This window comes from Dipodomys merriami, unplaced genomic scaffold (genome assembly GCF_024711535.1).
Source record: "Dipodomys merriami isolate MVZ:Mamm:240054 unplaced genomic scaffold, mDipMer1.0.p SCAF_4, whole genome shotgun sequence".
In the NCBI taxonomy this organism is placed as follows: domain Eukaryota; kingdom Metazoa; phylum Chordata; class Mammalia; order Rodentia; family Heteromyidae; genus Dipodomys; species Dipodomys merriami.
Window position 1 is genome coordinate 69,327,583 of NW_027205603.1, and position 12,293 is coordinate 69,339,875.

The following is a 12,293-nucleotide window of genomic DNA, read 5'->3' on the forward strand; positions in this document are numbered from 1 at the left end:
TTCTATGAAATACTAAAACACACATTGGAAACTAAAGTTTTCAGACACATTGAAAAAGTGTTCCTGAGGAAACCCTTCCATGAGTAGACAGTTCATAAATCTAGACACTTCCAGTGTTCCCAATTTAATAAAAAGTGAAAGTATTTAAATATCTATATGTCTTATATTTCACACCATCTGCCTTCTTGATTTATTATTTAACAGAGTATTTAGAGTACCACATAGAAACCTAGCTTTGGAGTTAACTTTAGGTAAATGGGGATGGGGATGGTAGCTTATGTTCGTAAAACCAACTACTCAAGGTAGAAATCAGAGAGATATAGTTCAAAGCCAGTTGGAGCAAAAATTAGTAAGACCCAACCGTCTATAAATATGCCAAGGGTTGTAGCACATATCTGTCGTGCCAGCTCTGGCAAGGCTGTAGGTAAAGCATTGCAATCTGAGGGTGACCACCTCTTGACACATTGCATTCTCTTAAAGTTTGTTCTGAAAGTATACCCAGTCTGTGATACCTTTCATTCTTCCCATTTCCTCTTAGCTTGTAATGATAAGTATTTTATGTTACATATTAATGATAATTATAGTAATGATGTTATTTTTAGTACACTATACTTCTGCTGAACACATTATGGATTAAAAATAAGAGTAGCAGCTGGGCAGCAATGGCTCACACCTTTAATCCTAGCTACTCAGGAGGCTGAGATTCTGAGGATCACAGTTTGAAGCTAGCCCAGGCAGGAAATTCTTAGACTCCTGTCTGCACTAACCTACAAAAAGAGCTGGAAGTAGAGGTGTGAATCCAGTGGTAGAACACTAGCTTTGAGCTCAAAAACTCAATGACAGTGCCCACACCCAGAGTTCAAGCCCCAGAAATGTGGGGGTAGGGGTGGAGAGGCTGTAGCTCTGGGAAGTTAGCAAGTTAGCAAATATTTGTTACATTCTTTTGTCTATTAATGCAATGCACATATTACCCTTTCCTTTTTTTCCTTTTTTTGTACATTTTTATTGTTATTGTAAAAGTGATGTACAGAGAGGTTACAGTTACGTAAGTCAGAGTACATTTTTTTGAACCATGTCCCCTTTTCCTCGCTCCCAGTTTTTCCTTCCTGTCCCCACCCACAAGTTATATAGTTCGTTTTCAACATAATGTCTGGTGAGTATCACTCCCATCTCTGTGCCTCTCCTTAGCCTATCAAAGACAGATAAACGAACAAACAAGTCAAAAGAAAACAAAAGCAGCCACCATGAAAAAAATTTCTTGTTTCCATTTCCTGGAGTATATTTCAATATATATTATTTTTCCATTTCCTGGAGTATATTTCAATATATATTATTTTAATATGATCAGATGCACATAGGTATTGTGCGTTTGTGATCCTCTCCTAAGAATATCCTGGTTTTGTCTCACTGTGTGGGAAGAGATCTGTATAATTTATCCTGTCCCAGTGTTTGTTTGCATGTTTGTTTTTACCATCCAGTGTGTTTACTTAGATCTACAGGCACATTCTAGCTTCCACAAATGATAGCAACTATACAACCTGTTTCTTTGGGTTTGGCTTCACTTAATAGAATTTTTTTCCCAAGTTTTTCCATTTCCTTACAAATGGTGCAGTATCATTTCTTCTGATTGGAGAACTCATTTTTTGGTTTCTGATTTATAGTGTATGCGATTGCTTGGCTTGATTTTTAGTTGTATGTATTCCCTTTTTTTAATGGAAAAATTTAAATTCATTTTTAAATAAAATTCAAAAAATTATTGTCCTAAAAATTTATGAGGGCTAGGAAGGTAGCTCAGTGGTAGAGTGCTTGCTTTGCATGCCTGAGGCCCTGGGTTCGATTCCTCAGCACCATATAAGCAAAAAGAAAAAAGCTGGAAGTGGCGCTGTGGCTCAAGTGGTAGAGCACTAGCCTTGAGCTGAAGAGCTGAGGGACCGCGCCCAGGCCCAGAGTTCAGGCCCCATGACCGGACCCAAAAAAAAATTTAAAAAATAAAATAAAAATTCATGAAATAAAATTTATAATCTTGGATATTTTTAATAATGGTAAAGTATAGATAAAATTTACCACTTTAACCATTTTGAAGTTTATAATTCAGTGGCATTAGGTATGCTTATAATGTTTTGCAGCCATTCCCAACATCCCATCTCTAGAACTTTTTCCATCTTTTCAAACTGGATCATTGTACTTACTAAATAATAACATGCTTTTGTCTCTTCTTCCTAGAGTCCTTGCTTGCCCACTACCATTTTACTTTCTGCCTCTGACTTTAGGTACTTAATATAAGTGGAATATCCAATTGGCTCTGAGTGTGTGTGTGTGTGTGTGTGTGTGTGTGTGTGTGTGTGTGTGTGTGTGTGTGTGTGTGTGTGTGTGTGTGTGTGTGTGTGTGTGTGTGTGTGTGTGTGTGTGTGTGTCTGTCTGTCTGTCTGTCTGTCTGTCTGTCTGTCTGTCTTGCCTGTTCACTTAACATGATGCCTTCAGCATTCATCTGTCTTAGAGCATGTGTTAAGTGTTTCCTCCCTTTTAAAGTGATGGATTTAATTGTATGTATATACCATATTTGTAAATTCATTTGTTGTTGGACACTTGAGTACTGTCTACTACTAAATAGATTCGTAATAGTTGTAGTTTACTTCGGATGCTCTACCTAATACTCCTGTGAAAATTGTTGTGCAATTACCTGTTTGGATTCCCTTCTTTCAGTTTTTTTGAGTATGTACACAGAAGTAGAATTGCTGGATCATATTGTAACTTCAGTTTGTTTTTTTGTTTATTTATTTTGCCAGTCCTAGGGCTTGAACTTGGCCTCTCTGCTCAAGGCTAGCGCCCAACTACTTGAGCCACAGTATCACTTCCAGCTTTTTCTGAGTAGTTTATTGGAGATAAAAGTATCACAGATTTCCTGCCCAGGCTAACTTCAAACTGTGATCCTCACATCTCAGCCTCCTGAGTAGCTAGAATTACAGGTGTAAGCCATTGGTATCTGGCTCAGTTTAATTTTTTGAATTTGATTATTTTCCATAGTGGCTGTACTAGTTTCTATAATGTGTATAAAGATTTGGTTGAGTTTATAAAGTACTAAATTTTCTTTGCATCATCTAGCTTATTCTGAAGATCTAAGGATTATATTAACTAGATATTAAAGGATACATCTACATTAAGTAAGCTGTATACAAGATTAACTATTTCTTCTGTAATCTGTTTTATTTTGCTGAATGGTTATTAAAGAACATTTAAGAAATGGAGGAAATTTCTAGACATTTTATAAAAATTACCAGGAATTTTTCCCCTAGATATAATCACTGTTAACCTAATTGTCTTTCTTAAAAGCTTTTGAAAATATGTGTATTTATATGGATATACATGCACACACATATATATGTAATATATACATTTATATTCACACATTTTTGATGTCTATATACATCTGTACCGATTATTTTTAATGTATCATTTTACTATATGTATTATTTTGTCTTTGTTCACTTATAATTGATCACAAAAATTTTCTTATATCTTAGTCACTTTTAAATGTGCTTTTAATAGTCATAATTTATGCAGCCATCTATATTATTTAGGTATTGTTATTAACAATTCATATTGTTACAATTTTTAATGTAAACAAGTGGTATGAAATTTGATAGTCATTGCATATGATAGTTGCCATTTACTGTTTTGAAACCCTTGAAAAGGATAAAATTATAGATTCTCTTCAAGCATGTAATGTGGTAGACTAAATAGATACGTTGAGGAAGTTCATTTATAGAGTATTAAAACTACTGAGAGGAGAATAAACAGTTTTTAGGTAGGTATTTCTGTAGGTACTATTTGTTGTTTATTTTTTAATAGAAGTAAAACTAGTACTAGGTACCTAATTTTAAGGAATTTGATACTCTATATAGGAAAATAATAAGTTTTCTGATCTTTGTAATATAATAAAAGCTGTTTTACAAATATAAAACTATAGACTGTAACTGTGGAAAGAATGGCAAGCAGTCTGCCTTTTAACCAGGTAGGAATCCTGGGACTAGGTAATATGCACTTTGCATAGTATTTTTCAGAAATAAGCCATGGCTATACCCCCATCTCTAGAAGTACAGTTTCTTCCACAGAGTGCTGCCCTAGCAAGCTAATGTCCAGATCCCCCAACCATATTGTCAGATGCCGAAATTACTTTAACATCTCTTGTTGAAAGAGTTAGAGATACTCCAAACATAATTAAGTATCCAGACTGATGATTTATCACACTATCATATATATGTGTGTGTATAATATGATGTTCATAAAATCATCGAAGTTTTGTCTTATATCTATATTAAAATCTTTAAAGTTAAGTGAGCTTATTTGATATTAAAAACTGAGAGCATATGTAGAAAATGTTATATATATTATTAAACATAGCTGTTTTTATAAACCAATTTAATTTGAAAGTTTCAAAAGGTTTTTCATCATTTTCTGGTATCTTTAGGCATAATTTCAGATAGTTAACTTGATTATGTTTGCTTAATCTCCCTGTTTCCATTACTTTACCTTTCATGAAAAAAGTACAAGTTACTTAAATCTAATTACTGAATAATAGTAAAATGAGTTTTTATTCTGTGCTTACAGTTTGGAAAATAAAACTAAATTTTTAAAGCATTATACATGAAGATGAATAAATACCTTCTCTATATCATTTCTAGGTTCTTCCCTTTTAAAAGAAAAGAGAAGGCATCGATTACATAAATTCTTATGTCTCAGAGTTGGAAAGCCAATGAGAAAAACATTTGTATCTCATGCTAGCGCTACTATGCAACAGTATGCACAAAGAGATAAAAAGCATGAATATTGGTTTGCAGTGCCACAAGAAAGGTAAAATAAAAGTTTTAAATAAAATTGTTGAAATCATAGTTATGATTCCTTAAAATTATTTTGTATATCAAAATACTAGTGGTAAGAATTATGTTTTATATATTTAACTTACCTCATTTTAGATCTCATTTTTATAGTTCGTTGCCAAAGAAAAAAATATAGATGAATGAAATAGAAAAAAAAATCTGGTGTAGAAAAAGATATATTGTCAGCTGGATGGATGCCAGCTGGATGGATGCCAGTGGTTCCTACTATCTCAGGAGGCTGACATCTGAGGATACTGATTCAAAGCTATCCCTAGCAGGGAAACATTAAACCACCAAAAAACAAGAAGTAAAGCTGTGCTCAAGTGGTAGAGTTTTAGCCTTAAGCAAAAACAAAAAAGCTCAGGCAAGTACAGCACCCAGACTCCTAAGTTCAAGCCCCAGAACCAGAACCAATTTTTAAAAAAATCCCTAATTTCTAATATTTTATTTGTTACTTCAATGCCAGTCTTGGACAACTTGCAACTGTTTATACTTCAAGGCCTACCTTATTTTGCAAAATACTTGGTCTTATACAAATTATTATTATTATTTTGGTCCGGTCTTGGGGCCTGAACTCTGGGCCTGGGCACTGACCCTCAGCTCTTTAGCTCAAGGCTAGCGCTCTACCACTTGATCCACAGCGCCACTTCCGGCTTTTTACTTTTTGCTTATGTGGTGCTGAGGAATCGAACCCAGGGCCTCAGGCATGCAAAGCAAGCGCTCTACCACTGAGCCACCTTCCCAGCCCTTACACAAATTATTATGAGTGAACAAAAACATAAAAGTTGAGAATGTAAAAGTTGATTCCCTTAGAATTATTTTGTGTTCATGTACCTCTTGAAAACCCATTATATTGTTGGCTTAAATAGTACTGCTTTTAAAGATACAATGATAAAATTCTTCCTTTTCTTTCTACAAAATATACAAAACAACTTGAATACTTTCAACAAAACGTTTTTAACAGTATAGGGTATAATTTGCTTAATTCATCAACATTTGAAAAGAATAGAACAAATTTGCCACCGATCATGAAGGTGACTATAATAAAAATAACAATATTTAGTCAAATCTAATATAAAAGTTTAGTTTTTCTACTTATTATTTAAAAATTAACTACTAGGATTCTGAATCTTATCATACATGTACAACTCACAGAAATGGCTGTTGATAGTGACAAATTATCTGAAAGAACAAACAATATTTTAATACCCTTCACTACCCTTCATGAGTAATAAGCCATTTGTTTGGATATATCATTTTTAGAACCATTATTGTGTCATGTTAGATGAAGGTTTTATAATAATTATTCATAATAGTTGAATTTTAAATGTATGCTTTCCGTTTAAATAATGTTTATCAGAGATGCAACAATGATTGCAAACATGGATAAAGAGAATAAGATTATAAAAGATCATCTGTACCTAAACTAAGAATTCAATATAATTTTCTGATATCAGAAAGAAATTAAGTATACTAAATTTCTATCAGTTTGGTAAAATGCTGTGCAGTGTCTACTGAAGTACTAGTTGTTTACTTGTATTTTGATCACTAGATTAAGCCAAAGTTATGGGCCAATTTGTTTTCCCATCATTAAGGGCATGTCAAGGAAAATCTTAATTTTTTTTAAAACAACCTGACAGAATCGGAGCCAAATAGATTTTTAAGTTAATACCTTGCTGATGGTGGGCTTTTATCTTTATATATATGTTTTAAAAGTCTAACTTTATCAAGATATTTTACTAATGTAACTGTATAATTCTATCTGGTGACATAAATGCTAGATCTATTAAAAGTCCTTTGTTCTAACAGGACAGACCACTTGTATGCCTTCTTCATTCAGTGGAGTCCAGAAATCTATGCCGAAGATACTGGCGAGTATACCAGAGAACCTGGATTCATTGTAGTAAAAAAGATGGAGGAGTCTGAAACAAATGAAGACTCTACTAGTCAAGCAACAGCCAGAGAATGGGAGGTAAGGAGAAAAATGAAAACATTTCACTCAATGTTTTTCTTTTATAATAGCCTACACTTCCAGTGATCTTCGCATGAAAGAAATTTTTGGAAGTTCAGGGTTCACTGTCCTTGTACATATGTGTTTATTGGATGAACCTTGGCTGTAACTTTGCAAGGCATGTACTCTACCGCTGAGCTACCTTCCCAGCCCCTTGGCTGTAACTTTGATACTTTGCTACTTTTGCTTTAAATACTAGAAAAGCAGTCAATCAGAAATAAAATGCCTACTTGTTTGTATTTATTTAGCTTAGTAAAGTCTGCTATGATGGAAAGGAAATGATACTATTTTTTATAGTACGTATTTCAGATTTGATTTAGTTTAATTTTATCTTTTGCTTGCAAGAGGTACAGCAGCTATTTAACACATGAAGGCAAATTAGCAATCTTTTCCAAGTTCCAGACCTAATAAACATCATCTTGACTTGAGTTTAGTAATAATAATGTTAGGGAAATAAGGTGATGCTAATTTTATAATGCAATAAAATTTTATGTGTTTATACTTAATGAACTTGCTTAAATAGACAGTACTAATAAGCTTTTTGTAACCCTTTTTAGATGAATCTTTTAAGATTAGATTATCTCATTTTATGTGCTTTGTCTTGAAAGCTTGATGTGGTGACACTATCTTTTGGTGGTTGTTGCCTAATCTTTTTTTAATATATTACAAAATATAGAGCAGATGCTAAAATGTGATAATAAATGCAAATTCTGTTGTTCATTTGGTTAGTTTGTGATTGTTTATGTGATATGATGTTATCATGCATGTACTTAACATGTATAATGATTGAACATATACATGTTTTGTCTTTGTTTAAAATGTGGTCCTGATTTTGAATATGTCTAAGTTCTTTTGTGTATTACATACACTTTTCATTTTTATGAGGTCTTTTATACTTAAATTAACATTATAAATCTTTGAATCAGCTTTAAAATAGCTTAAAACTACAAGGGACCCTCATCAGCATGAGAACAGATAAATTTTGGAATGCTAATCAAATTCCAAATAATCTAGAAATAGAATGAAAGATCTGCTGTTACAAGCAACAACATAGATAAATCTCAAAGGTAATATATGATATGAAAAGTAAGGTAATGTATGATATAAAAAGTGACCAAACACAAAATACTATGTAGTATTTCTGTCCAAATTAAAGTCTGTGTTTATAGCAAGGGTACTGCTTTGTATGGGACTTGGCAGTTTATGAAAAAGTTACTTTTCAGTTTTAATGAAGTTGTTTTTGTGTATTTGAAAAGGAAGTATTCTAATTGCAGTTTAGTAAAATGTCAGGCAGTACCTAAGGGAAAATGTTCACGGTGTTCCTTAGATCTTAGCTTCTTGAGTAGTAAGATTACAAGCATGAGCCACCAGCACCCAGCTTTGTGTTCCTTTTTTTTTTTTTTTTTTTGGTGGCCAGTCCTGGACCTTGAATTCAGGGCCTGGGCACTGTCCCTGAACTTCTTTTGCTCAACGCTAGCACTCTACCACATAAGGTACAGAGCTACCTCTGTCCTTTTCTGTTTATGTGGTACTGAGGAATTCAACCCAGAGCTTCATGCATGCTAGGCAAGTACTCTACCACTAAGCCACATTCCAGCCCTGTGTTCCATTTTTTTTTTTAATGACTGATATGAAAAGAAATTGCTTTGGATTACTACCTACTTTTTTCCCTTGCTTGGATAAAAAGGTATGTTCTGTTCAATTTTTAGTTTCTGAGACAATGTGTTACCTTTTAGACATTTGATATTACTTACATTTTCTCAATGAAACCTCATTATTTACTTAAATGTAAATACAAATTTGTTGGCTGCTTACTCATATACATCAATACCATTATTCAAAACACTTTAGAATCTGTCTTCTGCTTTTGATAGTTTTTAAAACTATTTACCTAGTCTTAGTTTGATTTGTTTCTAGTGCTCTCCATTTTAATTATTTAAATTTATACATTTAGTATCTAGCCATGTTATGCCACATAATCTAGTATGTCATCTGACCCAGGTGGCTCATTTGTGTAATCCATTTACTCCAGAGGCAGTGATTGGATGATTGTAGTTCAAATCTAGTTCAGGCAAAAAGTGAGTGAGATTCCATTTCATCAAGCAATGAGTGTTTGCTGTTTCACAGCTATAATCCTAGCTGTGTTGGAGACAAGTAAGAAGATCACAGTCATAGACTGGCCAAGATAAAAAGTGAGACCCTATCTGAAGAATAACCTAAAGCAGAGAGGGCTAGCAGTGTGGCTCAGGTGAAGATGTTGAGTTCAGAATTGCAGTTCTTCCAGGAAATAATCCTTTTTATGTTATAACTTAGTTTGGTTTTTAAAATCTATGTGATAATTGTCTTGTGGGCACTGTTCTCTCTGCATACTTGTCATTAAGTAGAATTGTTACCATAGTCCCAGAGAAGATAACCTCTGTGGTACTGCTGTAACTTGTAAGAGGCATCATTCCAAATGGCTGTAATTGTCTGGTTAACACCTTATTTCCTAAACTACCAGATAATGAGTATTCTTGTGTTCATTTTAATAAGCATTGTTGTTATTATTAAAGCACAACTAATAATAAAATCATAATTGAGTTATTTTAAAAATCTTTTCCTGATGTCTTAGCCTTAGTCAGCAAAATCCACAAAGGATTCTTTTTTGTGCAAAAATCAAGGTCTTTTTTGTAAAAAATACTATATAGAGAGTACATTTCAGAAAAATGGAAGTGGAAAAGGTGATCGATAGAATAGGCTAGGCTATGCCATACATTGTAGTTTTTGTGCTTTTTTATATCACATACTTCATTTTGGCATATATATAATATTTTTTCATTTAAAAATGTTAGACCCCTAATGTGTTTTTCCTTTTGCTGATGATTCTGTATTCTTTACCTTATATGTAGTATATCTAGGAGGGGAGGGTGGGATTTGGGCACAGAATCTGATAAAAAAAAAAAAAAGGTGAAAAAGTGCAGCAGTGGAGCACACTGGACACGATGAAAGTGAACTATACAAAAAGACTCATGAGAGGGAGGGAATGGGAGAGAATGAAGAACAGATGCCTCTGTACAAAAGGAAAGGTACTTATTACCTGACATATGTAAATGTAACCCCCTCTGTATATCACCTCTATAATAACAATAAAGTAATTTATTTATTTATTTATTTTGTCGGTCATGGGCCTGAATTCTGGGCTTGGGTGCTGTCCCTGAGCTCTTCTGCTCAAGGTGAGCACTCTACCACTTGAGCCAGAGTGCCACTTCTGGCTTTTTCTGTTTATGTGGTGCTGAGGAATTGAACCCAGGGCCTTATGCATGCAAGGCAAGCATTCTACCATCTACCACTGAGCCACCTTCCCAGCCCTAATTTAAAAAAAAAAAAAAGGTTCTTCTGGGCACTGGTACTGCTCATGCATATAATCTTAGCCACACAGTAGGCAGAAATTATGGTAGATTTTATTATGTCATCCCCCTCCAAAATTATATAATATTGCTGATGGATATATTATGGGGAGTTTCTGTTGGGAGGATTGGAGTACTGTTTACCTCCAGTATTGGAGGTATCCTCAGTGTATGTTAAGGGAATTTTTTTTTTTTTTGTCAGTCTTGGGGCCTGAATTCTGGGCCTAGCACTGTCCCTCTGCTCTTTCATTCAAGGCTAACGCTCTTGCCACTTGAGCCACAACACTACTTCCAGCTTTTTCTGCTTATATCATGCTGAGGAATAGAACCCATGGCCTCATGCATGCAAGGCAAGCATTATACCACTGAGCCACCTTCCCAGCCTCTGTTAAGAGGATTTTTAAGGCCTTTATAGTTGATAGTGTGCTTCTGAAAGATGTGGGCAAGGACCTAAATTTGTGTCTAGTAAGGTCAGCTGAGAGTAGTTATAGGTGGGGAGAGGGAGCATATTCATTCATTGTAGGATATGTGTACTCCGGCCTGTGCAGACTGGACTGTGGAAATGTGGGTGGGTACAATGTAGGGCTTAGAAGAATTTGTCCATATTTTGGAAGTGGTTTTGCATAAATACACAGCAGACTAAACATAGAGGGACAGGCTTTCCTCAAAATGGAAGAAATATCAGATATTGATATTATAATTGAAATTCAGCTCCAGGTAATATTCGTTTACATTTAGTTCAAGTGTATCTGTAGTCTACACTTAATCTTTTCAAAGTTCACCTCCCTGGTTGTTTTCATTGTGCTTCTGTTTAGTAAAGTATATCATATGTAACTTATAGAAGTATCTTTTAAATAAAGTAGACACTAGAAAATGTAGTTTAAAATGATATCTTACTATTTAAAAATCATGTACAGGATGACTTTTAGATAAACAGGAATAAATAATTTTATTATTATATAAACAAAATAAAGTGTTGAGTGAAATCATTCTGACATTTGAAATGGTCTGGAAATTGTACTGACTACTTTTTTGTGACCCTTTTTAAAAAAACTTTCAGTATATTTGTTAGTTTACCAGTATTTAGAAATATATGCTCTGTATCTTTAAACTTTGAGCCCTTTTTTTTTTGCATATTTGAGTACAGTGCAACCAAACTTAAGCATGTGAAATCCTCTCCTCCCTCCCCAGCTTTACAATCTCCACTCAGGACTCCCTTTGCAATGAATTCTGCTTGGTGATTAGCTCTCTGTCATGTCAATCAAATCTTTGTCTCTAGCAAACTGTTTTGTCACTGTAGTGGGGTTCTGGTGCTGGGAATTTATCTTTAACACAGGAAGAATGCTTTTGAAACAATTCTTACGTGATTTGATGTAACTTAATTTGCCCTGGAAAGGAAATGTCTCGTCTCTGGTATGGGCAAAAAGGGAGAAGACACCAACCAATTAATCATAAATATACTCTGGTAAATTTTAGTCAGGTATTTCAATTTCTGTGTATACTAATCTTCATAATGACATATAAAATTAGAAAGAATAAGCTTGGAGAACATTTATGGAAAACAAAATTATATGATTACAGAAAATACCTTGAAGTTATTTTTAGTTATTTCTGTTAATTCTGAATATACTCCAAAAGGAAAATTAGGAAAGTATTATCATTTTGCTTTGTAAAATTGTTTTCATTTTCTTATTCTCACCAAAAGATGCCAAATCTTAATTGCTGTCTTAATGCTTTAAGCTTAATTTTAAGAAAACATTCATATTTTTTCTTGCTTAATCATAGAGCAAAATAAGTTAACTAATTTTTATTGACTAAATCCAAAACTAGATACTGTTAAAACATTTAAAAACTCTGAAAAGATGCAGTCTAAGGATTCTTAAGGCTATTGAAGTTTTAGAGCATGCATCCTAATACAAAACTTTAAAAACATATTCTAATAAAGGAAAATTGAATTAATTTTAAGGATTCTAGTCATTTTCAGTATAAGTATTGTATGAATTATTTATTATAAAAGGT

General features: G+C 33.6%; 1 protein-coding gene across 4 annotated transcripts in view; it reads left to right on the forward strand.

Annotated features, from left to right (window-relative positions):
- The window catches only part of Oxr1 (oxidation resistance 1), a 362,919-nt gene that overhangs the window by 327,112 nt on the left and 23,514 nt on the right, over positions 1-12,293 (forward strand). For all 4 annotated transcript variants that reach the window (XM_069991250.1, XM_069991252.1, XM_069991251.1 and 1 more), the window contains 2 exons: positions 4,683-4,851; positions 6,687-6,849. In XM_069991250.1, coding sequence (XP_069847351.1) covers positions 4,683-4,851; positions 6,687-6,849 — 332 coding nt within the window. The remainder of the gene's footprint in view (positions 1-4,682; positions 4,852-6,686; positions 6,850-12,293) is intronic.